This window comes from Sebastes umbrosus, chromosome 2 (assembly GCF_015220745.1).
Source record: "Sebastes umbrosus isolate fSebUmb1 chromosome 2, fSebUmb1.pri, whole genome shotgun sequence".
NCBI lineage: Eukaryota > Metazoa > Chordata > Actinopteri > Perciformes > Sebastidae > Sebastes > Sebastes umbrosus.
This window is the reverse complement of record NC_051270.1, coordinates 12,950,002-12,977,287: the sequence shown is the minus strand read 5'-3', so window position 1 is coordinate 12,977,287 and position 27,286 is coordinate 12,950,002. Positions and strand designations below refer to the sequence as shown.

Here is a 27,286-nt window from a genome sequence, read left to right as displayed (position 1 = left end):
CATACAGCCAGCGTCAATGTCGAGTCACTTTGCTGTGAAGGAGATTTGACGGACTACTCCCCCCTATTAACAACAAACAAGCCTTACATCTGAGAGGGTTCATGTATGGATGGGTGTTGCTAAGTCAAAGCAGAACCTATTTTCAATCACATTCAGCCATTCCAGCTAGGTAGCCTCTCCACTTCAAAACCCCAAACAAGCCGCTCGTCTGTAGGAACAGTGCCACCTACTGACTAACCTCACAAGTGCAGAGATGTGGGACGAAAAGATGCACAGATTGCTGTCCAAATGCCCCATCGAAACCTGGGTGTCGGGGCCCAAATTGCTCATGAAAAGCCTTACAGAGTGAGAAGAAGAGTATTTTAAATAAAAACTATTTAATAATTATAGTATAAAAACATTTAAGACACATTTTTTTTCCCTCTTCAAATATTGTATCGCATAAAAATAGAAGCACCGTGGAAACAATCATGAGTATTACTTTATTTTGAATGAAAAAGCTGCTACACAATTTTGACCTGGAGCAAATCAAATGCTCCATACCAACCAAGTGCCAGCCACAGACAACAATTCTCTGACCCCCATGGTGACAACAGCAGAGGGTTTTTTTTCTCCCTTTACTGTGATTACAAAAGCTCTTCTGGTGCTTTGGGGGCTCTCTATCGCACGTATTGTGCCCACATTCACTCAGCTGGGCTACAGCGCCGCAAACAATACAGAAGAGTTATCAGGGCAAAGCATGGCAGGAGCGGGCGGCATTGTGCCGCCATCAATAGGGGATAACCGAGCACATTTCTGGAGTGTGTATTTATGCTGTCTTTGGAGGTGGCCCAACCTTTGCGGTAATGAATAGGTCGCTGGTGGTTTTTGTAGGACTGGAGGTTCAGTGACAACCCTCTCCCAGACGTGCACGTTGAAGTAGGAGGAGAGAGAGCAATTAAATCACTCCCCGAGCAGCCTGGGATGACTCACACCGCTGAGTTCATACAGGAAGGGGGAAGGGAAACGGAGAGAAAGAGAGGCCGGCGTCGAGCTCACACTTAAAGATAATATCTGGAAACAAGCCAAGGAAGAGGCTGTGGCGGAGCCTCACACACTAATCCCTCAACACGGACCAAAGCCATGTCAGAGAGGAGAGAGAGATAGAAACTCCCCTTTCTAATTCCCACATCTCTGCCTCGCTCCTCCTCTTTCACCCACTGCTTCTTTAAGCGTTGACCTACCACTCGCTCCGAGGCCTCTCGGAGGACGCAGCTCTACACAGGGACCTTGTGTAGAGGCACCGACCCGCACTTGGAAAGAGAATTCAAGGGGAGCATTTTTGCATTGCAACGAGGGCGGGGGAATGGACAGGAGAGGAGGGCAAGCTAGGCCGGCTGACGTCATGGAAAGCGCACATCTGATGTCCTATTCGTCAGAGGTGAAATACCACGAGCCAAAAGCGAATCAGTGCGCACTTGGCTGTTTTTTGATCTGCTGCTGTTTACACCAAACAGCACGCTCTGTGCGGTAGCCGACTGTTTGATCGCCTCTCCTCCTCAGGTCTGCTCTCGACATGAAAAAACATGCATTCTCTAAAGAGACAAGTGTAAGAAGCTGAGGTTAAAGATTACAACACGAGTGGTCTTTGGCGTGGGGGCCGGGCTGCACCTTGTAGCCAGGCCCGTGGTGTCTTCTGGAGGGGTAAGTGGGGATCTCGCCTCTCCCTTCTCCCTCTCGATAAAGAGATGCTCAGGAGCCATAGAGGGCAGGCTGGGAGACGTCAGGCTGTGGGGATTTACACACTGCACTTTGTGTTTATGGGCCCCAGCTCTGTTTGAGTGCCTGCGAGACAGAGACGGGCACTTTCACAGCCGACATGAAATAAACTCATTACAGCCTTCGCGAGCGCTGGCAACGGGCCCCGCTTAGCAGCGAGGCAGAGGGCTGGCTAGAAAAGGCTGCAAGTGATCTTCACACTCACCACTCTACTTTCAAGACTACCCAGCACCTCGTCTCACTATCAACACCTCCTCCCATCAAGGTGTGCGAGGCATGGGTGCAGCTGGATTCGCTTCTGCCGTGTTACTCGTACGGTGAACTGATGCTAGCTAGGCACATGAGGTGAGCGTGGAGAGGCTGAGTGTGAGACAGACCGCGTGGGATGCAAGCAGACAGCAAATAGGAGGATCAGCTTTTATAGGGAGGGTGCTTGCAGGGTGACGCACCAGGTTGTTGGTAAATAAAGTCTAGTGATATCTCACATCATCCTGGCAGATACAGATAGGTGAGTGCATCCATATGCATGTTGAAATACAGTAAATACGTGCACCTTAAATAGAACAAATCATACCTGTGTTGATTTTACAATTAAGCAAACTTGAATCTAACCGAAACAGAGGATATCAAAAGCTGTGGTGCACCTCAGATTCTCTGTATATTACTATTTAAACAACATGCGCTGTAAGGGAATACAATTTTAGCATGAACTAAATAGCTATATGGTCACTACATGGAGTAAAGTACATTTCAAAGAGACTAGAAGTTAGTGCCTCTTTAACAAGCACACTTAAACTATGACTATTAACAGACCTTTTTCACGTCAGACTTTTTAAACATATTATAGCAAGAAAATTGTAATAATAATAAAATCAATAATGGCTACATGCCATTTAAATATGCTAGTTCCAGGCCACTGCTATTGTGGCAAAGCCTACTGGGACATTAATGGGAACAATCGAATTCCAGTGAGTATGTCTATTCATTGGTGAATATACAGAGCATGTTTTATTTATAGTAACATACATTTTAGGGGTGTGAGAAAATATCGATACACATGAGTATTGCGATATTATGTTTTGTGATACTGAAACGATTCTCAAAAGCATTCTCAATTTTGGATTAATAGTTTACATGCAAAGATTCGTAGCAGACAGTGGCTCAGATTACAAAAAAAGTAATGCTATGATGTTGGACGTTACAGAGACTGTGATAAATGCAAATGCAGATTTGACTGTTCTGATTGCAAAAGTAAACTTTTTTTTGTATATGGCAGTGTGTTTTTTATACTGTGACAGTTTAGTCTAAAACTAGATTTTTAAAAAATCACAATATATCGCCTTGCTTACAGTCTCACAATATATCAGAGTATATTGAATCATAATCCCAGTATCAAGATACGCATCATATCGCCAGATTCTTGCCAATACACAGCCCTAATGTGTATTCATATATCAATTTTTAAATCTTTAAACTATTGGATATTTTCAGTATTGATAGGCATAGATAGCCTTTCAATGAAACGAGTTGGGATAAAATCACTTTACATTTACTTTACGCTGTATTTTTTAACTTTCACTAAATAGATTTGTACATTTTTATAGATGCCGGTGTTATTATTTTTGTATTTTGGGTTTCTGGCAGCTTTATACTTTGTAAAAATCAGACTTATTGTGCTGATACAGAACCATGCATGTTAGGTAAGTAGTAAGTTCAAAAGGTACTAAACAAAGGCAAAAATGAATGCATAGAAAATCTGCAAAAATGAACCAAAATGATCCCAGACTCATCAAAGGAAGACTTTCTAAAAGGCAAGTGTAGACTAGTTACTGGAAAGTTGTCCTTCTCTTACTTTCATCCTGTCACTCACTCACAAATGTGCCCTGCGTGCAGGCAAACGTATTGCACAGCAGAATGTGCAGAGAGCTTCATCCTATTTACTCTTTTTACACTGAACTTCTTATCCTGCAGCCCAAAAAGTGAGTCAACAAATGGCTGACCTAGGCATGTGAAAGCACACACTGTTTCAGACAAACACACAGAGCTACTGCAAGGATGATATTTTCCAGAAGTGGTGCCAAATTATCACATATTTCCTTACAGCATAGCAAAAGCACACTAACAATTCCAATAGACACAGAGATTGACAACAATTTAAGAAAGAAAAAATAAGTATGATGTGCTTGGGGGCAACTATTGCCTTTTTGGCAGTAATATGACTGTTTGTAACATACCAAGGACACAAATGGACAGCAGAGAAGCGGATCATGCTGCAAGAGTTTTAATGATCATTTGTTGCTATTTTTCCACTGGGAAAACTGGTCACATTTGGAATCCGTTAATTGACATAAAAAAAAAACTTTCTATGGCCACATTTCAAGCCTGCAATCCTCCAATTAAACCAATTCAATAGAGAGGACTTGAGGGAAAACTGTGTCTTTCTTAGAGGCTGAAATCATTCTTTTGATCATCCTTAATTTATATCCTTAGACATGAGCCCAGCTAGAGCCACGGCATGCTCCAGTGGTAGTGAGTTGTATCAAACTGTTGATCATTGAAAAACTCTATCAGCTTATCCCTTCTGGGGGAAAAAAATACTCTGCATTTCAAAAAACGAATCATGCTCATGCCAGAAATGATCAGTTCTGTATGAATGCGAGTCAGATTTTTAAATGATGGTTATTTCATTTCTGCTGTTGTTTATTGACTTAACAACTAGAGAGGAATGGTTTTCCACAATGTTTAGAAGCGGTAACAAGTGATTAGACATGTATTACAATGGATTGCCTTACTCTCTGCCTTGTTGGAAAAGGAAACCGGTAAAAGTACAAGTATTAGTTAGCATTAGCTTTAATAAGTAAGCAATATCAGTGGTATATCAGTATCAATAAACTCCAAATAATATCCAGTCACACACACACACACAATTTCATGCAGAAACAGACACCCACAGGCTAGGGAACGCATTGATATTCCACACCTGTATGACTCCTGACAGCTCCACAGCAACACACTGTCTGAGGGATTGGACACGAGGTGCTCTGACACTACAATGGAGACGCTGTTACAAAGCGGCTCTGGAGCAGAGAGGTTCCCATCAGCATGACCAGCAACAGTCAAATACACAAGTACACACGTATACACAGCGGCTAGTACACAGGTACACGGGCCAGCACACAAACACACACAAAATAGGCAAGCAGACATTTTCAAGTTAGTCATTTCTGCAGCTATCTGCACAGATTATTTACTTCAAATGTGGTTCATATGTCGGTGTCCATACGGCACACGTTGCACACATTTTAACACGCAACTCAATACCAAATTCAGGGCCTTCCAGCTCAATAAGCAACACAACTTGACTCCAATTTGACTCCAATCTACAAGCATACAAAGATTGGCACCTCACAGCCTCTCCTCATGGAGGTGAAATTGGTGACAGTGAACAGTAGGGCTGTCCCGAATACCATTTTGGGGGTTTTTGGTCGAGGGTATTCGAAGCTTCGCGGCGCAGCAGGATGACATGTTCTTCTGTCTGTCTATCTCCATCTCCCCCGGTTCAGTGCCCGGGACTGGGCCTCTGCCGCACTACTGTACACACACGCACCTCTACGCACAACAAACAGCGATATCCATCTGAGAATAACTAATAAAAAATGAATATTTAATATGAAAAATTATTAATATTGTGGGATATTCCTGATTTCATGGTCCATTTGGGGATTAATAATTTATTATTACATACTTAAATATAAAATATATTCAAAAAAATTTAAAATGAAGCATTTGAATAGTGATTTGGAGGTCGAATACCATGGCAACGGTCGAAGCTACGAAAACATTCGGGTCACCCCCTAGTTAACAGAGTTATCAGAGGAGCCATTTGTTAAACACACATGTTAAGCACACATGTTTAAAGCCTAAAACCCTGCTGAAACCTATGACATGGGAGGAAGTATTAATATGATTTCACACATGAGGAAAATCAAGCCCTCGCACTGGAGGGGGCGATATTGACACAGCAAAGTAAACAGGTGCAATACTAACAGACTGCAATGACAGCAGGGTTTAGTCGGGCAAGAAGACAAGCAGGAGAAATATGCTTTTACAACACTGCCCCCGTCTGTCTGAGAACGTAACTGCAAGCACAACACATTCTCACTCTGGACATTTTGCACCACCTGAACATCAAAGGGTTTTTGCTCAAAAGGATCTGTGAGCCCTTTCATACCGATTATTCTTATGATATAACCAATCCCTGCGAAAGTCTGAGGGGAAAGCTAGCTTTTTGATATCATGCAGTCAGGGGCAGATGTCCATAATACTCCCATTCGGAAAGAAATTAGCATGTGGAAAACATTAGGGGAGCGATGGGAATGTCTGCATAGTAAGCACGATTTGGTTCGAAATTAGCAATCGGAAAAAGAGTCTGTGTCTTGAGCAGCGGTTTTCAAATGGCCCCTCAGTGAAAGAGCCACAATATGGATGAGATTAAGTGAGACTTAGAGCCTTCTGCGGTGTAAAGGGGTCACTTTCAACATTAAGCTCTCAACATAATCTCTTCCTTTCCCCGTTTTTGCTCCAGGAACTCATCCTGGAGTGTGAGTGCCCTCACTCAGGGAGAGATACAGGTGATGTGCAGATAGGGAAGACAAGGACTCTGACTTGCTTATTTCCAGCAAGGTCATAAATCAAGATGGGACTCTCACTATTGTGCTATTTTCTCTCTTTTTTCCTCGCTCTGTTTCTTGCTCCCTATCTCTGCTCCCTGTCTTGCTTCCTTCATAGATGTATGCCGTCTCATTTCCCGTCAATAACCTGTTAATGGGCTCCGGCAGTCAGATAATGGTGCCGGCTGAAGAGCAGTGGGCAGATAAGGACAAGCTTCTGGCTTACGAGCCTGAGAGACAGAGAGGCTTTGATGAGCGGGAGGCTGTTGATGGAAAAAAGGGAGGAGCGGCACAAGGAAGCGTCGCAAAGGCAGCAGGGGGGTCAAGAGGTCAGATCTGACTTGAGTGCTGCTAATTTCTCATGATGGCAAACGTAGACATCATTACAGAGGAGCCAGGAAGAGCTGATGAGAAAGATAAAGAGGATATTTTTTCTGATGAGGCAGGTGTTTTCCATCTGCTGTCTTGTGAAATTATTTTTTTTTAGCTCTTTCACAGGTTCACATGCTTTGCTGATTCATGGTTTCATGCACCAGGAGTGATGCGAGGTCAAGCACGGGTCAGTTTGTCGCCAGCTGTGCGTCGTCTCCATGACAGAGCCCCCGTGCTCGACATCACCAAGCCACCGCCGCCGCCACGTCACCGAGGCAACACCCCGGAGGTGGGTGTCTCCCTATGTCAGCTGCTGCTGCGATGCTTTCTCAGCAAAGTCAGTAGCTGTGATGCTTTCCAAGCACAGATCAGCATCCGTTCAACCCATTCATCACAGCCCACTAGGCACACAACAGACCCACATATGGCTCCGGGCCCCTCTTCCCCTCCAGAACTGCAATCTCGGCATATTAACCGTATCAATTTTTTAACGATCCCACAAGGCAGCATTTTCAGGACTTGTTGAAATAATCATGAGGTGCTTGTTGGGTAATGCACTCTGTTTCAATGAGCGCACTGTGAGAAAAGAAGAGCCGGGAAGCCGGTGAGACAGAGGCAGGCCAACGGGGACCGGTCATTATGTATGCATTGCGGCGAAACCAATCTTTGTTGAGCCTGTCCTCGATTGTTTTTAAAAGGATACTTCACTGGACGCAATCAAATTAGCAAGAACATCACTGATATGGGGTAATAACCCTAAATTGAATTTCTGCACAGGCTAAAGTGTCCCCTCTCCGCAGAATCAATTGCTGTGAAGAGAAAAGGAGGACAGGGAGAGGGCATTCATAGTTAGCAGACCTTTAAAAAGTACACCAGAGATGCAGGCATGAGCGGGCCATTTTCACGCTCCGCAGCCCTGCCATAATGTGTGCCTGCCGACTACTACGCTAGATGCAATCTATCCAATTATGCTAATTAATTTGAATTACCTTACAGCTCCCATCACCGGGAGTGAAAATCGGGTCAGCTTTCCGTTTCTGCATTTTTGCATGAATACAATTCTCTTTCATTGTTTGGGCGCTAAGAGCTGCACACGGACGAGCCCTGGCAGCCTAGTGGCTGTGCTAACTGAACAGAGAGTATGACAACAACAAGCAATTAGCTAGACAGCCTCCTGTTAGCTCTGCCACTGGCTGACACTGCTGTGTGCTGCGCCGAAGTGAGCCAAGGATGTTACTGTACTCGGCTGCGGCTCAGTCATTACTGTACATATACATTGACATGTCATGCGTTTTGCTGACATTCATAACCACTAAGGGTGCGGTAAAAATAAACCTAAGCCATTATAAGCAGCCAGCGGGGTCAAGAGGTCAACGCCAGATAGAGACACACTTTTCTCACTTCTGCTTCCTCAATTTAACATTCCATTCCACAAAAAAACAACAACAACAACAACAACCCCGTACAGACAAGCCTCTTCTCCGCTGCAGTGACACAACAGCTGTGCAGTGCTGTGTGAGTAACATCAGGGAGAGGTTTCACAGAGGATGATCCATCATCTGACTAGTGAGTCAGGATACAGCTGGGAGCTACAGAGACAACGTTACTGCGTTGGGATGACAGTGTTGCTATGTGCCGTCGTTGTGTTTTTCTTCCGAAAAACGCTGTTCTCACAGGATGGAAAGTGTGTCGTCGGAGACGGCGAAGTGTAATCGTGTCTACCGATATGGGCACTTGCAGGAGTTATCGAGCAACGACACGGCTGAATACAAGGAAGATTACAGCCAGTAATCCCAGCGAGGGACCTGGAGACCTAGGAGACCCTGAATCATATCGACACAGACACGCACACACACACACACAGCTGCTCATATAATTACACAAGTCTGTTGGGTTTCTGTTTGGGTGGCCAACGGAGGCAAAACATGGCTGTTTATAAATCAAAGGCAATCAAATTGACCTTTAATTAGTTACCCAGATAATTACTGCTGCCCTATACTGGTAAAAAAAAAAAATAGAAACTGCATTCATTTGTTAGCCCACAATGTTATCAAGTAAATGCCACTGAATATCAATATATTAATTAACACAGAATGAAAAAATTAAGTCTGATTGAATTTGTACGTGTTGCTCTGAAACGCACCTGAAACTCTTTGAAGCTGGCGGCTAATATTACACTAAATTAAATAAAGCTCCAGTGTTTTTGTATCATCATACAGCGTCACATGTGCTATAGCATCAAACTAGACTCCAACTAATTCACTTAGTGCTCCAGTTAGCAGAGAGAGAAACTGAATCATTGTGTGTGAGCTACAATAGCCCATTAGCCGTGAGTTAAAGAGCTCCATCAGTCCCCGACGCCTCCTCCTCCTCTTCCCTCCCGGTGAGAGGAGCAAGTCAGGCAGTGGATGCCACACAGCCAGTAATGAGCAGGCCGCGGGCCCATTTGTGCTGGGAGAGAATAGGTCCCTAATGAACCACTGAAGACACTTAGGTCCACTGAGTCAAGATTGAAATGTGCCACTGATGGCCGATAGGAGGTTGGTGTCAGCTCAACCAGAGAGCCGAAAAGGGGAAAAAATAGCTTTTTTTAAATGATGGTGTTTTGGACGATAAAAGTTCTTTGTGAACTTTGTGGGTTTGCCAAAGTATGCTGAGTCCAGTTCTGGCATGCAGAAGAAACCTTTCAGAGCCGACTTCCTCCTTATTCTTCAGGCTATATATTAATATAAAGGAATATCATCCGCTATGAGATTTTAATTTACATTATGTGTCAGCCACACACCGACTGGTGTTCAAATATATGCACTGTCGACCCCTCTTTTGACATGCCCAATTCCCTTCTTTTATTCACCGCGTCTGGAGACGTTATCAAGCCTGCGCAGGCTATTTGTCTCCTTTTTTTATGATGACACAAGTTTTTTCTTCGAGCACCATTTCTACTGAAGTAAAACTTTTGAGTGCGTGAGTTATGAATCCTCAGTTGCAACATCAACCACGAGCCTGCTTCCCGGTGTTATAAATATAAGAGGATGACTTCCCCACCACACTCCCTGAGTCACAGCAGAAAAAAATGCACTTCTAGCACTTTTCATCGAGGGGCCTCACCCTAGCCCCGAGCTCTATTCCTCACCTGTCTGGGAAAGGTCAAAGCTATTCTGTTTTACAAGCTGAATTATTAAAAAATATATAAAAAACACACTCCCATATCATAGAGTTGTAACCCTGTATAAACTCAACTTAAAAATGAAAAATGTCTTTTTACTCCCTGAGGCAGGACATCTATATAAATAAGAATATGTTCTTTGTCAACGTGTCTGGATGGATGAGAGTTTGAACAGGGAGGGTTTATAACTTTCAAACTATTGGCACACTATGTTTGGGAGTAGCCTCATCTGAACTGTTGTTTTGCCCAGTGAAGGGGGAAGACTAATAGGCCCTGCAGGGCATATTGGTTAACAGGCAGTGGCATTTTCCCACTGCGGTGACTCTGATCTAATGGCAGGACATAAGCAGGGGAGACACCCACCCATAGCTTGGACGGCCAGAATTGCGGGCAGCAGGAGGGACAGCATTGTCTTCCAGGTTGGATTCGAACTGCAGGTCAACATCTTCAGACACAGCGCTGCAGGGAGAAAACACAGACACATGAGGAGGAGGAAGAATGCAATAACACAGAACACAATAGAAGAGCAAAATAAGATAATGTGTGGTTAGAAGGGGGATTAAAAAGTGTCTTCTATGTCTTCGTTTCAGCTTGCTTGCTCTCTCCGTCGGTGGAGTTTGAGATGGACCAACATAGTTGAAATGAGGAAGTACAGGCTATTTTGTAAGTCTAGATTCTTTTTGGGAGATTTACAAACTTATCTGAAATGTCCGAAGGTGACAATTTCAGTCTTTTTCTGTGGCCTGCTCAAGGCTTTTCTCTGTCAGAGGGAGTGGAGCTGTGATGACAAATGGGGATTTCCAAAGTTGACAGAAAAAAAGCCGAGCCAAGTCATCCTCTCTGCTTTCCAGAGGGAAAACACTACTTTAAGAGTGAGTAGACAAAACTATCCTCTCCCCGTCTACTTGCACTCTACCACGCATGAAATATTTATGAGATATTATTCTCAGAGAGATTGGTAGAGGTCACTATTTGTATCTGTATTTGTTGAGACAAAAAACTACTTTTATTTGTATTTTAGATAAAACTGGAGGTCCTTTTTTTCACTGATATGAAGTCATTGTTCTACAGTCAACTACTGTATTATAAATAATTGGGTATAACGACAATACAACAGCAAAGTTCAAAAGCAAATTCACTGTTGCAGTTAAAAGGTGTCCATTTTTGCTTGTTGCATGTCTTCTGGGATGAATGCAAAGCTATTTGGTAGATGTCAGACATTGTTGTATATTTTGGATAACACCAGTTTGGACCTTTAAAAGAAGACAAAGTGTATATTCTATGGACTATATACTGTAGCTATGTCTTCCACATAGGTTTCTGAGCATAAATAATACTGAACACAATACTGAAAAGAAAAGAAAACTAATAGCTTGTGATTTGAATAATATCAGATTTTGGGATATATCTCAAAGCTAGAGAGACACATACTGTGCATAGATGGATAAACAGTAACAAGTGTTTGGAATATTAAAAAGAAAAAGAGGAAGACAAAAACAGAGAGAGGAAGAGAGGGGGAAGAGTATCCTATTATAAATCTGACTCAGCATTTTAAGCACATGTGCGAGACATATCCTTAAGCAGGAAAGGATGTGAGAAACAATGTACCAACAGTGACATCATTTCTTAGCACACAGGCATATGGTTCTGCTTCCTTTCTGTTTCTTTACACTCATTTCCTCGTGGTGCGTTATCCTGAGGTCCTCCTGTCTGCCCCATACTCTCAATTCCTCTAGAAATACCCAGGAGGCAGGAGTGTATGTGCCCTGAGAGAGTGTGTGGGAGCTGGATGAGGAATATTATGATTGATAATTTTCATCTTTCAAATTATTCTGATGGCAAACCTTTTAGTTTGTAGAAAAATCAGACAGGCCCATTCATCTCAGTGTGGGTCACATTTTAAACTGTGTGTGTAAACTGGGTGTTTTGCTTTCAGTGTCTTTTTTGAAACTACCACTGGGAGTCACCAAATTTCAAATCCTATACATACAAATAGGAAAAGTAATGTAAAGCTAAACATACAGTACCTTTAAGGCTGGCATTCAAGATGAACAGCACACATCAGAAAATACAACAGCTACTCATACTGCTGGTTATTATAAGCCAGCATAGTAGTTGCTCAGTGTTACATAGAACCACACATCATGCTATCAGAACAAAAGCCAGGTATCTGTGATGGTGAGTCAACCAGGGAGCAAGATATCCAATAAATATGAAAATAAAATCCACGTTTTATTAAAGGATTTAAGGTTCCAGCCATCCACAGACTTCAGCAGTCCTATTTTGACCATATCTGCAATAACATATATATTTTAAAATACTGCTCATGTGTGAAAATGTTTTCTATCCAAACTAGTGTTTTAAAAATCTGTAGATCTGATGTAGAACTTTTTAAAGATCTAAAAAAATTCTACATCCACAGTGCAGCATAGACAACAGTAAAATCTCTTTTCTCTCTCTCTCTCTTTCATTTCTGTGGCTGTTAACAAACAACACAATGATTTATTATTTACCACCACTATTGTCTTAAGAGTGTAGCTGAATGAGTCATGGCATTTAGTTTGGCAGCACACTTTATGATCACACAATGCTGTCACTTACATATTTTTTCTATTGTTAAGACAACTTCTTTTAAGACCATTGATATTAGGGCCGAATTTTGAAAAAAAAAAAATCTAATTGCGATTATTTTGACAGATATTTCAATTGCAGTATGAGTTATGATATTATAGGAAATGATAATCTTTTACATATAATTATTCTCATTGAAAAACATGAAAAACAACACAAGATGTTTTCTTAAGTCTGTAGAATATGATGTGTGGGTCAGGACATCTTTGCAGCATGACAATATTTAATATAAAATGGTATTTTGACTCAGATTTAGCCTTTAACAAATGTGATTTGAAAATTGCAGTAGGCTAAAATTTCAATTAATTGTGCAACCCTAATTGATAGTGTTAAATGCAGTTGTTTGACAACAGAAAAAGAAAATACTAATAGCAACACCTGTATTGTGTGTCTGGCAATACTAGAAAAAGTTAGCTTCTAAACACTACAAAAGCTCATGCTTCCATATCCACACTGTCTTTCTTTTTAACATGTATCCACTTTTACTTTCAAATCAGTGAGATATCTGTTTTCACATTTTTTACTTCTTACACAGCATTTACAGTAACCACTGTGGGTGTTTCCCAGCTTTGATGATCAAATCCGAAGACAAAGGTGTGGCTGAATGCTGTAACGTCCCAACAATCAACCAAAGTGAAACCATATGGTTGAGCAGCTAAATGTCTACATAAAACTTCTATTACAAGTTCAGCTAACTTTGTTTTGTTTTGCACATGTAGAATTATATTGTTGTCAGCTCTAGCTCAGCCTCATGGCTGAACAAAAAACGTTTTCCATGAGGCTCCATTTATGGCTTCAGCAGCGAGGATGTGGCCAGGAGTGCAGCTTCATCACGAAGTTTCCATAACAGCTCAGTCACCACTTGCTTTCTGGACTTTTCAGAAGGCATCAGCTTGCCAGAGACTAACTCAAAAGAGACGCTTGTAACACTATCTGAATCTCCCAAGATATTTACCCTCAGAGGCACCGAATATGAGTTATTCAAAAAATGTGAATAAATATTCAATGGAGAAAGGACCAGACACATATCACTGCCATCCTCTCTGTAAATATATCTGCACAGTATCCTAAGGATAGCATGAACCGAAATGTGCCAACACACCAAACCACAGTCTGACTCTGTCTGTGCTGTCCAGACACCAGGAAGCCATCAAAGGGTATTTTACTGAATGACTCATGCACTTTACCGACCCCATGCCGGCATGTAAATGCTTATTTATTCCTTTCATTTTACGATTTAACTTTAACGACTCGGTTACAATGTCAGAGATCCAAACAAGCTGACCACACTTGCAACCTAAAGAATATAATGATGATACAATAAACTTAAACTGCACATGGTTCTATTTTTTAAAAAAAGCAATGTTATCCATCACAATATTACACCAATGTATTAAAACTATTGCTGGCTCTTTATTCAGATTTCAATGCGGTTCGTGGAATTAACTAATAATGGCGCTCTCTAAATTGAAGACCATTAAAATGGAAACGGCCACTGAAAGACTGTTTGACAGTCTGAATGTCTTGAATTTCCTTTGGTGATTGGTCGGCAGCTTTCGAGCCGTAATCACCAGTGTATTTCATTTTGACACTGTGCTAAGCATTATTAAGCTTCTTACCGAGGTCAAAAGGAAAGAGAAATGATTCTTGAAGCATCACAGAACATTAAGATTTACTATTTCGCCATGGGCAATGCACCATTGCGGTATTCTTTCGTGGAATCTGACTGTGGTTTTCTAACGGTTTGTCTTTTTACTGACACTGCTGTTCTTGAGTCCACTCCTCTCCCGGATGACACGGCCATTCTTAAACACTATTAATATAATGAATCCGACTGACCTTCTGCTCAAATGCCTCATTGGCATATGGCTGGCACCATTGCCAAGCTCCTCAAACCATTGGGAACCATTCAAGCCTTGACGATAGGGACATTTCCAACCTGGAAGGCACCGGTCCCATCATCAAGGACCGCATCATGGGATGAAAGCGAGCCTTTCCAATCCATATGGAAGCAGTGGTGAGAATTTAGCAAGCCTGAATTCATTTAATGCAGGGAAATGCCCCCCATAGTAGTCAAGTCAACTAGTGCATTACTTCAAATTATACATTAGCTCGTCAAACTGAGAGAAAGAAGAGCTCCATAAACTTCAAGGAAGCTTTATGGCTCCGACGTTGTATGAAAGTTTTACTTGACAACTTTCTTTATAACTACTGAAACTCAAATTTACCATTCACACTATAGAGTGCTCCAGGGATGACGTATTTTTGTAGACTAACCGGGAAGTTTGCATCGCCATGGTTCCCTCGACAAAAAGCCAATAGGATTTTTCCTAAAATAAGATCTGTGGCAAACACGCGTTTATGAAACGTACACGTTTTGTTCAGCAAGATAATCTTGATAAATGATTATGATTTTTGAAGTGTGAATGCAATCCCCAGAAGTAAAAAGCTAGCATTAGGCGCATCAGCGTGAGTATGCACAACGAGGCTGTAACGGCGAACGAGTTGGCAAGATGACGTACGGTCTCATTTAGCCACTTGTTAGCGACCGCCTTTTTAAGACACATAAAGTCTTCAAAATTCACGAGTGGGGTATTTATTAATGTATTTTATGTCATAGAACAAAATGTTAAAATCTCTTCAGCTTGCGTTAACCACAGACCTTATTTCAGGCGTCTAACTAAAAACCCATTGAAAAGACCCATTGATTTCCAGATAAGGGAACTGGAAGTGCTAAAATGCTAACTCATTTCCTGGTTTTAGGACTCATTCCTGTAACACTCTATAGTTTAGACATTATCACTTCTGATTTTGCACATTGATTCTGATTCTTATCAATTCCTGCAATTCCTGCAGTGAAAACAAACTGTAAAATGTCAAAGCAATAATCAACACTTTTTCATCTGATTTAGGCTGCCATAAACAATCATTTATCATAAATGACAAGATGTTTTATGATTCCACCATACTGTATCACAACCAAGGACCAATTAATCTGCATCAGCAATCAGGCAACAATAAAGGTTGAAAACCCGCCATTATCTCATCCACTTTGCTGGGAGTTGACCAGTGGCCAGCGGGTCTGAGTGAAGCCAATGTGGAAGTGCCTTAAACTTGCATTCTTTCTAATAGCCAGCAGGGGGCGACTCCTCTGGTTGCAAAAAGAGGTCTGATTTTATAGAAGTCTATGAGAAAATGACCCTACTTCTCACTTGATTTATTTCCTCAGTAAACATTGTAAACATGAGTTTATGGTCTCAATCTCTAGTTTCAAGTTTTCTTCAATACAGATTGATGTTCATTTAGTAAATTATGGTCCCATTTAGAGTCAAATAGACCATAAAGCAGGGTATGATTTAGGGCGTGGCTACCTTGTGATTGACAGGTTGCTACCATAGCGTTGTGCGGTCTGAGAGTTGTCAATTTTTTGTCTTAAAAACTTTAACCCTTTCACAGTGTGTTTTCAGTTGATGAAAGGTAATTAGAACCTTTTTGGTCGCCTAAAAATGTCTACTTCAGCGTTCGGTTGTACTTAGCTCCACCTTCTCGTGTCACTTCGGGTTTCAAAAAACCAAGAGGGCGACGGCCAAATACTAAGATGGCGATGACCAAAACGCCGAACTCGAGGCTCCAAAACAGCAGTCCACAAACCAATGTATTTTACTGTATTTTATGTCGTGGAATAAAACATTAAAATCTCTTGCTGTGCTATATACAGTATCTCTATGCTTGTGTTAGACCTCATTTCAGGCATCTAACTAAAAACCCACTGACGTTCAGACGAGGGAACCCTATGTGCTAAAAGGCTAACTCATTTCTGGGTTTTAGGACTCATTCCTGTAGCACTCTATAGGCCATGCATCAGTGTCATACAGCAATCCAATAATAAGCGAGATAATACACTACTAGACTGTATATTTGTATCTCACTGATAATTAGCAACTGAGGCAGTGAGAACCGTTGAGCATGTGTGTCTTCTCAAGACCAGAAAAGTGTATAGGATCAGTAAGCAATGTGACAGACACTTCAAAATCCTGCTATAGTAAAGCCACAGTAACCTTTATCTTATGGCAGCTAGACATATATTATGTGTAATAATATGGAGATGAAATAATACTATGAACTGCCAAACTGCAATGCAATCCCATCCCCGGCAAAAAAAAAAAAAAAAAATGTAGTAGAGCATCTTGTACAATGTCAAATAACATCATTATCTCTCCACTATGTCAGAAATCAGTTCCTACACGCATCAGAACGGTAAATAATACATCCTCCTACATTCCTCAGGAAGCTGCACCAGCCAGCGGAGCACAGCTGTGCTATCATGTGATAAAGGCAGCATGAGGCCAGGCAACATCCTCATTGCAGCCTATACAGAGTACAGCATCTCCTATATCCTAATGGTTCCCAACCTTGTCTGCCTGCGACAAGTCTGGAAAAAATATGCATAGTTCAGTGTAGCGGGTATTTATTTTTTTTTCTTCTTCTTTTCTATCCTGTTAATTATCTATTGACCCCTCTGATTTGTTTTGTGATCCCTTGTTGGGTCTCGAATCTTGGGTCTTGTGACCTAACCCAATGGTTCCCAAACTTTTTCACATCAAGGACCCCTAAAGTGCCACAAATTAGACCACACAACCCATTTGATAACATTTTGTTCCTGGTTCCCATCTGATTGGATTTTTACTTTTAGATGTTTTATTACAGAAAGTGTATGCTATGAAACCCATGACCAAAATAGTCATAAGATAAGATAAGATAAGATAGAACTTTATTAATACCGAAGGAAATTATTTTGCCAACAAAAGAACAACAACATAAGAATAAAAATATATATATATATAAAGTGTATGAAGAAATATTAACACCAGTGCCTAATAGAATAACAATAAAAGTAAGACACATTTATTGTAATATTACGCATGATATTCTGTCATCGTGTTACTTATGGATGGAATTATAGTGAAAATAAATAAGTCTTCAAGGACCCCTAAAGGGGGTCCCACTTTGAAAACCACTGACCTGAACAAGCAAACAATACGTTAAGTTGTGTAGATTATAGCCTACGTAAGTTATAGCACTAGTGAGTGAGTGAGTGTTTAAAAAAACGGACTGACACATTCATATTCGAAGGATAAGTCTGGTAATATTTTACATTTTTCTGACTGTTCCAAACAAATCCCATGATAAGACCAAAAGTAACAACATGTTAGTCTGTTTGTTCATACTTTACTGCTTCTCCACCCTGACAGTGGCACTCAGGCCCAAGCCTATTTCATTTACACTGAAGATGTACATTTTTAAAAACAGCTCACAAACATTGTTCTAAAAATGATACTCAAACAGGTGTACATGGGTAGGTTTTTACCCATCTGTTAGTAAGGTTCTGGATTCATTGGGATTTGTGGGATTTATTGATGATCAAAAAAAGAGAATATTATAAAACTTATTTTAAAATTTGATTATATATATATAATATAGTTCAATGCAAGACTGGGGATAAAGAAGGCTAACTTACTAGTTACTTTTCTGTCCCCATCTGGAGTTAAAGAAGTGGCTGTTAAACAGATTAAATTCACTCTGATGATGCAGTGTCGACTTCTTGTCAAATGGGGGCGCAGTTCATTTCATTCATAGACAGTTATTAGCTCCATCTGTGAAACAGTATACTGAGTATAAGTGAGCTTAGCAGGCCTCTCTATGTCTTGCTTTAAAAAACTAGAAACAAAACTAACAGACACACAGAGCCAGAGAACAGAGCCAACTGTGTGGACCAGACACCCTGACTGAGTTCATGGGGTTCTTCTGCTCCCCACCAGACCAGCTGTGACGCGTCCAACCCAACTTTACAGTGATCTTTTTCATGATCACATTCCTGGTCGCTCTGCTTTCAAACACACAATGTCTCAGGGCTTCTTACCATGTTATAGGAGGGCGAAACTTAGAAAACCATCCAGCGGCGCTGACTCTTCTCTTCTCTTCTCTTCTCTCCGTCCAGCACAGCCGACGTGTTTTATTTCCCAGTAGAGTAGTTCATTCCTCTTTAAGACAAAGCACTACTACTAGATCTGCTGTCTTGACGGCGGATGAAGCTGTATATGGTGTGTTTCAGTGTCTGCTCCATTGATCTGGGACGCTTCTCTTCAACAGAAACCACTCCTTGTTGCTGCTGCTTTGTCCAGCAGTGATGTCATACCGAGGGGAGAAACAGAGTCTCCAGAGTCCCGACCCCCGGGTTAACCATTTGTGAACACACACCGGTATATCTACCTCATCACATACAATATACTGTGTTATAAATGCAAGTTTTAAGCACTGTTTTTGTCTGTGGGCACCTGAAGTTACTTTTTATCTTGATATTGGATACATTGTGTTGGATTATCATATGGTCCTTGAACGTCTCACTGTGGTTTATATGAGACGCACATATTTATTATAGGGGCTTATTATAGGGCTAATTGGCAGACAATGTGGGTAGTTGAGGACAAATTATGTCTTAGTAATAAAGTTTAAGAAGTTTCCTTTGAAATTTTGCATCACATATATCAAGCAAAAAAAGACATTGGAGAGATTTAGATTATATATTTAGATATATTTGATATTGAATATTCTGTCACTTTCTGTGAATTAGAAGAAGACACAATATGTCATTTGTTTTTATCAATGTGCGTATACCAGAATATTTTGGGTGGATGTTGGACATTATTTAAGAAGGAGAAATGGCAAATAATTCAATTTCAGGCAAAGGACATTTTTATGTGTTTTGAAGTTAGATGAGAAGGAAACAGATGTTATGTTCTTTGTACAGTTAATTCCACATTCACAAGAAGAGACGGTCGGATTTCAAACCTAAAAACATTAAGAATAAGAAGGCAATCAAAACTAACTATGTGTTTGATACATTTATTTAGATTTTATATGTTTCTCTTTATAGATGTATATATTGCTGTTGTTTATTGTATTTTATTTTATTTATTTTTTTATTTTTAATGTACCCCTGGCATGAACAGTTTTGTATGTATATATTATTATTGTACTTATATTTTGGAAAATAAAAAAAATTAAAAATACTATAGAGCCTACCTGTTAATATACCTAAGCATATGCCTCCTATATTTATAAAATAATTTGATTAATTCATCTTGAACAGGTTGTTGCCGATGAAATTACTTTTTTTCTTAATTCATGCTATTGCATTATATTGGCTTGGATTTGTGGTCTTTACACGTATAGCATACTGTCTAACCAGAGATTGGCCTGTTAATAACACTTTTAGATTGACCTAAAATGAGACATGCACATCATAATAACATTATACTGTCTGGAATCACATTTCCCCTAGACATGACAGCTTTGGAAAGAATATGCAGCAGGAAAATCAATTGGGAACATGTGGTATGCAGTTCAGAGAAGAAAAAAAAAAAAGTAGATATTTTACTCTTAAAACACTGTGAGTGTCTATAAAGTAATACTTGATGTGATTAGTGATTTAATTTGGTTTAACATTAACAGTTTTCTCTTTGTCCAAAATATATTTTTGGGAGGTATATGGATGAGGAAGAGTTGTGATAAGGGTTGCGTTAAGGGTTGGTTTATATCTACTTTTTTAACTCCGGATGGATATGTGGGTTGTAAATAAACTTGGGACGCTGTTCATATATTTAATTTGGGATGTAAATAAATCTGGGATAGTTTATATATTATATTATATTATCATTCTATGATATATGAGTTATTAGAGGAGAAGTGAGAAAGGGGTAAGGAAATAATGTCAAATGTTTCAGAAGTCGCTTAAAGGGTCATTTAATTGCTGTCTTGTAATTGCTTTTCCCCATATTGTCCATGTATCTGTTTTTATGTTTTTTATTTTTTCCCACTCACAATGTTGTTTGGTTTTGATTACCCAGAAGTCTTTATAGATATTTATATCAATATCCTCCTCACAAACACACACACACACACACACACACACGCACGCTTATCTTTTTTGATATATTTACTGTTTTGTTATTGTTGTTATTATATATATATCTTGTCCTAATTGTTTATCACTATTATGTAGTCATATTATTTATTTATATTAATCTTGTCTCTAGGTGGAGGCTTCTGTATATTATTCATTAATTGTTTTGTTATGTTGTATAGTCTTAAATTGTGCAAAACAAATAAACAATAAACAAAAATATAAGTTTTACTTCTACTTACTCCTTTTCGGAACACTATTACTCTTGTTTTGTTTGTTATTATTTTTGTATCTATTTTTATTTATTTTTCATGTTCGAAATAAAGTCTTTCATTCATTAATTTGTCTTGAAGTGTGTGTGTGTGTGTGTGTGTCTGTGAGAGGGAAGAATTTGGATTGCCAATTCTTAAAAAAACAGTGAAGGACGCAGAGAAGTGAAAGCTCCTATGTTTGGACAGTGCACGTAAACGTAACACAGACCACGTGGCTAAAACCAGGAAAAGAACTAGAGTGTCAACAACAAAAGGGTGAGTGAGTGAGCGCTTCTTTTACAAACATACACATGTCCTGGCGTTTAGGTTTCACATTTATTGTAATGTTATCAAAAGGATTGTTGTAAACCAAGGCATAATATACGAATAGCTCATGTTTAATTTAGCGAATAGACAGTTTTCTTTTAGCAATAAAGCTAAACAGCTAACTGGGGTTGAGCAGGTTTGCTAATGTTACTATTCATGTCAAAATAAACCCAAAAAGATAAAGATGAAGGTGATAATTCGTTTTGTTTTGAGTCCCTCCTCTTAAAAAAACATTGTATTTATTTTCTATAGTATCTGGTTGTGAACAAAGTGTCATTATGTTATCTAATAATGTATAATTATAAGCTACCTCAGGCTCACATCAGTAATTACTGATCAACACATGTAGTTAGTTAACTAAATACATTTTTAGGGGATTCATTTCAACCCTTATGAAATCTATTTTATAATATTTAATAGTTTATTGATGTTGTGTGTATTTTTGTTCTCAAGTATGGTTTATTATGAGATATTTGTATACTTGAGGAAGGTTGTCTGGCACCTCAGGGATGCAATCCCAGTGTTTCTGTGTTCTGGTGATGTATTTGCTTCCTAAAGAAGGGGATCAGCCTGTTTAAACAGCTAAATGTCAGCATTTAAAGACAAATAATAAGAGAGATATATCATATATAAAGAATTTCAAAGAGGTTTAGTGATTTAATTGTGTTAATGTTGTGTTTGTGTTTGTGTGTAAAAGGTATAGAGATGACTTCTTCAGACTGGCACCTGTCTTTGAAGTTGGTGGATCACCCCAAATCCACCTTCCACTTCCCAGACATGATGCCAGGTGATGTCCCACCTGGAGGATACAGAATTGCTACTTTAAAACAACTTGTGGCAGCACAGATCCCAGACTCCATCCCAGACCCTGAACTAATAGGTGTGTTACACAGCACAATATATTATATAGTTACACCAAAAACTAACAATAACCTGATATGTTCAGGTGGAATTTCATTAATTCATTCTCACTGTGCAATATCATTTTCCACTTGTGCAATTTTGTTAATAGTCTTTAGTCTTTAGTTTATTGTCAATACTGTATATACTGCTCCTATTTTTATACTTCCTTCTATTTTAATGGTTCATATTTTGTTACACTTTGTTTAGCTCTTTTTTATTGTGTTAGCTGATGCATCTTGTTTTTTGCACTATCCCCTTTGCTGCTGCACACTGCAAATGTCCCCACTGCAGGACTAATAAAGGAATATCTTATATTATCTTTTATCAGCTGTGAATTAAGTGTTTCTGTGTTTGTGTGCTGTCAATTTATGTCGTGTACATATTGTAATTTGTCTTTAAAATGTTCTCTATTCATGTCTCGTATCAGAGTTGGTCCACTGTGGGCGGAAACTTAAGGACGACTTAACTCTGGATGCCTGTGGGATTCAACCAGGATCCACCTTACACATCCTCAAAAAGATGTGGCCGGAGCATGGGAGCAATTCAGGTCTGTCTGTTTGTCATTTTTAAGTATTGGATAATAAATAGTGTTTAAGCTGGCTGAATCTGAACATGTGTGTGTGTGTGTTTCTTTTCCAGAGCCTGTGAACAGAGCAACTGCAGCCAGGGAGTTCAGGGTGTTTCATGCAGCTCTTCACTCTCTCAACTCGGCCTACAGAGACTCAGTGAGTAGAAAAAAACACACACAGGGGCGCTGCCCACGGTGACACCCGTCTCTGATCGAAAATAGTTAAAATTATGTTGCATTTGATCTACTTAGGTGCTTAGTTTAGAACATTATTTTGAGAGAATAGTACAACATATCATCCTTCTTGTTACAACTGAGGGGAACAGGTTTAGATTTGTTTTTCTTCTATTCAGATACATTCAGACCTGACTAACAATATATTTGAAATGCGCCCTGATTGACCTCTTGTGATCAGATTTAAATTCTCTTCTAATTGTAATTATGTAGGAAAACTGGGACTGTTGCTTAATACATATTTGCACATTTGCCATAAAGCTAGAGACGAGGGTAGATGGGTATATGGATTTGTCCTCTCTTCAATCCGAAGTTGTCTGAGTTATCTGACATTGACAATAAACTGTATCCAGTAGGGTTTAGTAGCTTTCTAGGTTGTCATTCACTGCCGAATGCAGGAATGCATCGGGGTGTTTGCACTAAACAAATGTTTGGACACACACATCCTTGACCTGGAGACTATTTGGCTTTGGTGATATGGATTGTCCTCCACTGTGCAGTTACACCTGTGTTCACAGCTGTTTACCTCTGGTTGGATCACCCTAGATTTCAGCATTTCAGTGTACGTGTGATCAGGACGCTGGGCAGCTACGAGCTGGTCAAAGATTAATCCTCAACAGGAACAGGCTGACAGCTTTCCATGGCGTGAACCTACAAGGCACAAACAGTTTTTGAACAACAACATGTGTGATAAAGGGATGATTCAGATGGAAATGGGCATATTCTTCTGACATAATAAACTGGTACACTGTGAGCTACTCCTTTGTATTGATATTTATCCATGGGTATTGGCACAGATGTGGATGGAGATATGTGTCGACAGCAGATGCTGTCAGCTGACAAACCTTTTAAATCATAGCACGGCACTCAAACAATGTTTTAACCACCCTTAATAGACATATTGTTCTTTGCTACTATTCCTAGGTTACAATTCATTTTTCTTCTACTACTGCTGCTGCTACATTTACAAATAGGACATCCTGTCTTTTCCCCTCACGTAGGTATATAAAATGCTGACAAATAAAGAGTCTCTGGATCAGATCATCGTGGCTACACCGGGGCTCAGGTCAGACCCAGTTGCCCTAGGTAAGACCTGCTGAGTTTTATTAATACTGCTATGCCATCTCATTGTACCATGCAAATATGCAAATGGTAACATTTCCCCCTAACGCCCTCTTTATCTGTCCAGGGGTGCTCCAAGACAAAGATCTCTTCGTGCAGTTCACAGACCCCAACATGCTGGATGTGTGAGTGTCTTTGTCATTGGCTCTGATGTGATGCATAATAAGTGAGTACAGCACAGACACACAAGTGGAAGGTAATTTAAATCAACATCTATGCTTTTCTGTCTGTTTTTCTAGATTGATCGCTTCACACCCGGCCCTCGTCAACGCCATCATCCTGGTCCTGCACTCTGTGGCAGGCAGCATGCCCACTCAGTCCAGCGCCAGCTCTTCTCGCAACGTCTCCGCCAGTTCATACAGCGATATGCCAGGTGAGCAAAGGACGTAAAAAGGGGAAGAATCTATGGCAAGAAAATCGCTAATAGTTATATCCAGATATTGAAACAACTGATTTGAGGCAGACAGTAATTTAATATTTTGATAAATTGCAACAGATATCTACTGGCAATGTAGTGTCTGCCCTTTTAAACTAGAGTATATGTAGCAATTTTGAACGTAAAAAACAGTTTTCAATCCGTTATTGTCGTGTTCTCACTACAAATGTATGAATAATTGTTTTTATCTGGCAGGGGGCTTCATGTTTGAGGGCATGTCTGACGATGAGGACGATTTCCAGTCTGTGAGTCACTCTGCTCGATACTAAACATCAGATATCATGTACAGGACAACTGATGATGCTAGGGTCTACTTCTGTGTGTCTAAACAGGGGAGCCCAGCAGGTCCCTCCCACAGAGCAGGAGGCTCGGCGGGAATACGGCCGGTGTCTTTGAGCCACAGCGGAGCGACGGGGCCTCGACCGATAACGCAGAGCGAGCTGGCAACAGCTTTGGCCCTCGCCAGTACTCCTGACAGCAGCGCGGTCACTCCAACGACTTCAAGCCAGGTGAGATTTATTTACATCTGGAAAAAGATAGACACGTGTAGAATTTACTTAAGATTAAAATATGGCACGTTAAAGACATTTATACGTATTGAAAACATGATCTCTGGCACATTATTGCAGATGAATACATGTATCTTTAGTTTTTCTTTTCTGTCTTTGATATAGGCGGACCCTTCCAGTGGCGTAGCCCCCATGCCAGCAGGGACCCCAGTCAGTAACGATCTCTTCAGCCAAGCTCTACAGCAAGCTCTGCAGGCCTCCAACATGTCTGCTCTACAGGTGAGGCTGGAAACTCACATAGGAAATGTACTTTGAAATATCAAATAATATTTAAATGGTAACTGCCCTGCTTGTCCTTAGTGGTAGAGGATTTGTATTTTTTGTGGTATCAGTGTAAGGTGTACTGTATTGTAGCTGTAACGTTATTTATGCAGAGCTAAAATGAGGCAGGACTGAAAATGATTGGTGCTTTAGTTGGTCTTTTTAGATAAAATGCGTATTCGGTGAATGTGTTTTTGTCTTGCCAGGGCCGCTGGCAGTCCCAGATGCAGCAGCTCAGGGACATGGGGATCCAGGATGAGGAGCTGATGCTGAGGGCGCTGCAGGCCACAGATGGTGACATCCAGGCTGCCCTGGAGCTCATATTTGCTGGAGGCCCAGGACTCTGAGCTCATACCCCCACAGACAACAGCTTTTATAGAGGATAGAGAGAGAGCAGGAAAAAGCATGATAAATTATGGCTTTAGACATACAGTATACGGATTTGTTATTATTACCCTGTTTACCTCATTTACATACAGTTTCACATCATCTGAGCTCCACAGAGGGCATGACAGCTTTTCCTTATTGATGTGACTAGACTTGTAATAAATGTAATCATGCTTACCTCATCCACTCCTGAGCCCGTCTTCCTGTTATTTAATAGGAGGCATTGACCGTAAACATATCGCATTGGTCTAGTCAGTCAGAATTCTTTATTGAACTCTGTTGAAATGCTGGTGTGCAATTATTATTATTATTATTATAACGTCGCCCTGTGCTTGCTCACATTCCTATTTTCTTGTTTGTTTGCTTATTAATTTTACAATCATACATAATCAGAACATTTTGGGGTTGCAGTTAGGGGTGTCGCAATATAGCAATATTGATAACTTTTTTACCTAATTATTTGAAAAGTGAAATATCGACATCATGTAAATAATACGCATATGATAATATCGTAATATCGCCTCTTAAATCACGCTTTTGTACAGTTATGGTTACAGACTCTCACTCTCCAGCTCCCTACACTCGTATTTTGAGTTTAATTCATTTGCCAAAAAGGAGACAAAACGCACAATAAACAAAGTTCAAGATGAATATGACTGATAGCATTATTATAATTTTTAAATGTTATATAGATAATATAGAATAATATAGATACAGTGATTTCTTTTGGCAGTAAAAATCTGATATTGTGACAGCCCTAGTTGCAGTATTAAAATGTGTCCCTTATGCTCTAAAAAACACACTTTATTTACCAAACCTATGTAATTCATGTATTTGTACACTAGATGGCAATGCAGTAGTTTATTTCTATCCAGACATGCCTGATTATCAGAAGTCATCCTAGCCGACACACTGCTCGTTTATCTGCTCTTTCTTCTTTTCCCCTAAATTCCAAATCGTGCTCTTGATCTGCCCTCTGTTCGACAGTCTTTGATAAATGGTTGTTATAAATGTTGTAGTTTTGGGCTTTCATTTTTCAAAGAAGGCAATATGCGTAGACAGCCAGTAACATAAAAAGCAAGTTCCACAGATAAGGTGATGGCTTCATTAACATCCAGTGAGATGTTGTTGTGCTTGTCAGAGCTTTGTTAACATTAACTGAGCCCCCCTTTTTTCCCCCCTCAGCCTTATTACAGAAGGCTACATTTGCTTTGTCTCGTTGTCTCCCATCAGGGTATTTTAGGGGAGGACATATTGCGTGCCCCCCCCTCTGCTACCTACCGTTCTCCATCTACAGTAATTGCCCTGCTTAGTTTTATTACTGCATCTGTGAATGTGACAGCTCAATCAGCGGATTGCCCTTTCATGAGCACAGCACCCAAACAGCGCTTTGTGTCCGTCTGTCCCCATTACCGCTTTATATGCATGCACACCTGCGGGCAATTTCCACCTCCAACTGCCTCCAAGGGTATTTTAAAAATAAAGCATTTCCACTGTGCTGAAAGAAACAGTGTCACAGTTCCAACAAAACGATAGTGAATAAAAGTGACATTGTCTTTCCAGCCATTAAAAAGGAGCACTGATAAAATAGTGGGATTTCAAACCAAAGCAGTAGCAATGTCGAATAGTTTTGCATTGATTTCCATTTAGACTTGTCTCTGTTGCTAC

The 27,286-nt window shown here is 40.2% G+C and overlaps 2 protein-coding genes across 3 annotated transcripts in view; one reads left to right on the top strand and one right to left on the bottom strand.

Moving 5' to 3' along the window:
* Nucleotides 1-18,873, bottom strand: part of cd276 (CD276 molecule) — a 74,865-nt gene extending 55,992 nt beyond the window's left edge. The window contains exons 1-2 of one of the 2 annotated variants that reach the window (XM_037752454.1): nucleotides 18,518-18,873; nucleotides 10,330-10,425 (exon numbers count right to left, since the gene is read on the bottom strand). In XM_037752454.1, coding sequence (XP_037608382.1) covers nucleotides 10,330-10,411 — 82 coding nt within the window. In that variant the 5' untranslated portion in view covers nucleotides 10,412-10,425; nucleotides 18,518-18,873. The remainder of the gene's footprint in view (nucleotides 1-10,329; nucleotides 10,426-18,517) is intronic. The other variant, XM_037752444.1, reaches the window with a different exon arrangement.
* Nucleotides 18,874-21,000: 2,127 nt separating this feature from the next.
* Nucleotides 21,001-25,804, top strand: ubl7b (ubiquitin-like 7b (bone marrow stromal cell-derived)). The gene is made up of 11 exons (XM_037758691.1): nucleotides 21,001-21,087; nucleotides 21,836-22,018; nucleotides 22,469-22,588; nucleotides 22,681-22,766; nucleotides 23,845-23,929; nucleotides 24,033-24,090; nucleotides 24,205-24,338; nucleotides 24,597-24,646; nucleotides 24,734-24,910; nucleotides 25,076-25,189; nucleotides 25,438-25,804. The coding sequence occupies exons 2-11, from the start codon at nucleotides 21,844-21,846 to the stop codon at nucleotides 25,576-25,578; spliced, it is 1,140 nt and encodes a 379-aa protein (XP_037614619.1). The 5' UTR covers nucleotides 21,001-21,087; nucleotides 21,836-21,843; the 3' UTR covers nucleotides 25,579-25,804.
* The last annotated feature ends 1,482 nt before the right edge of the window (nucleotides 25,805-27,286 follow it).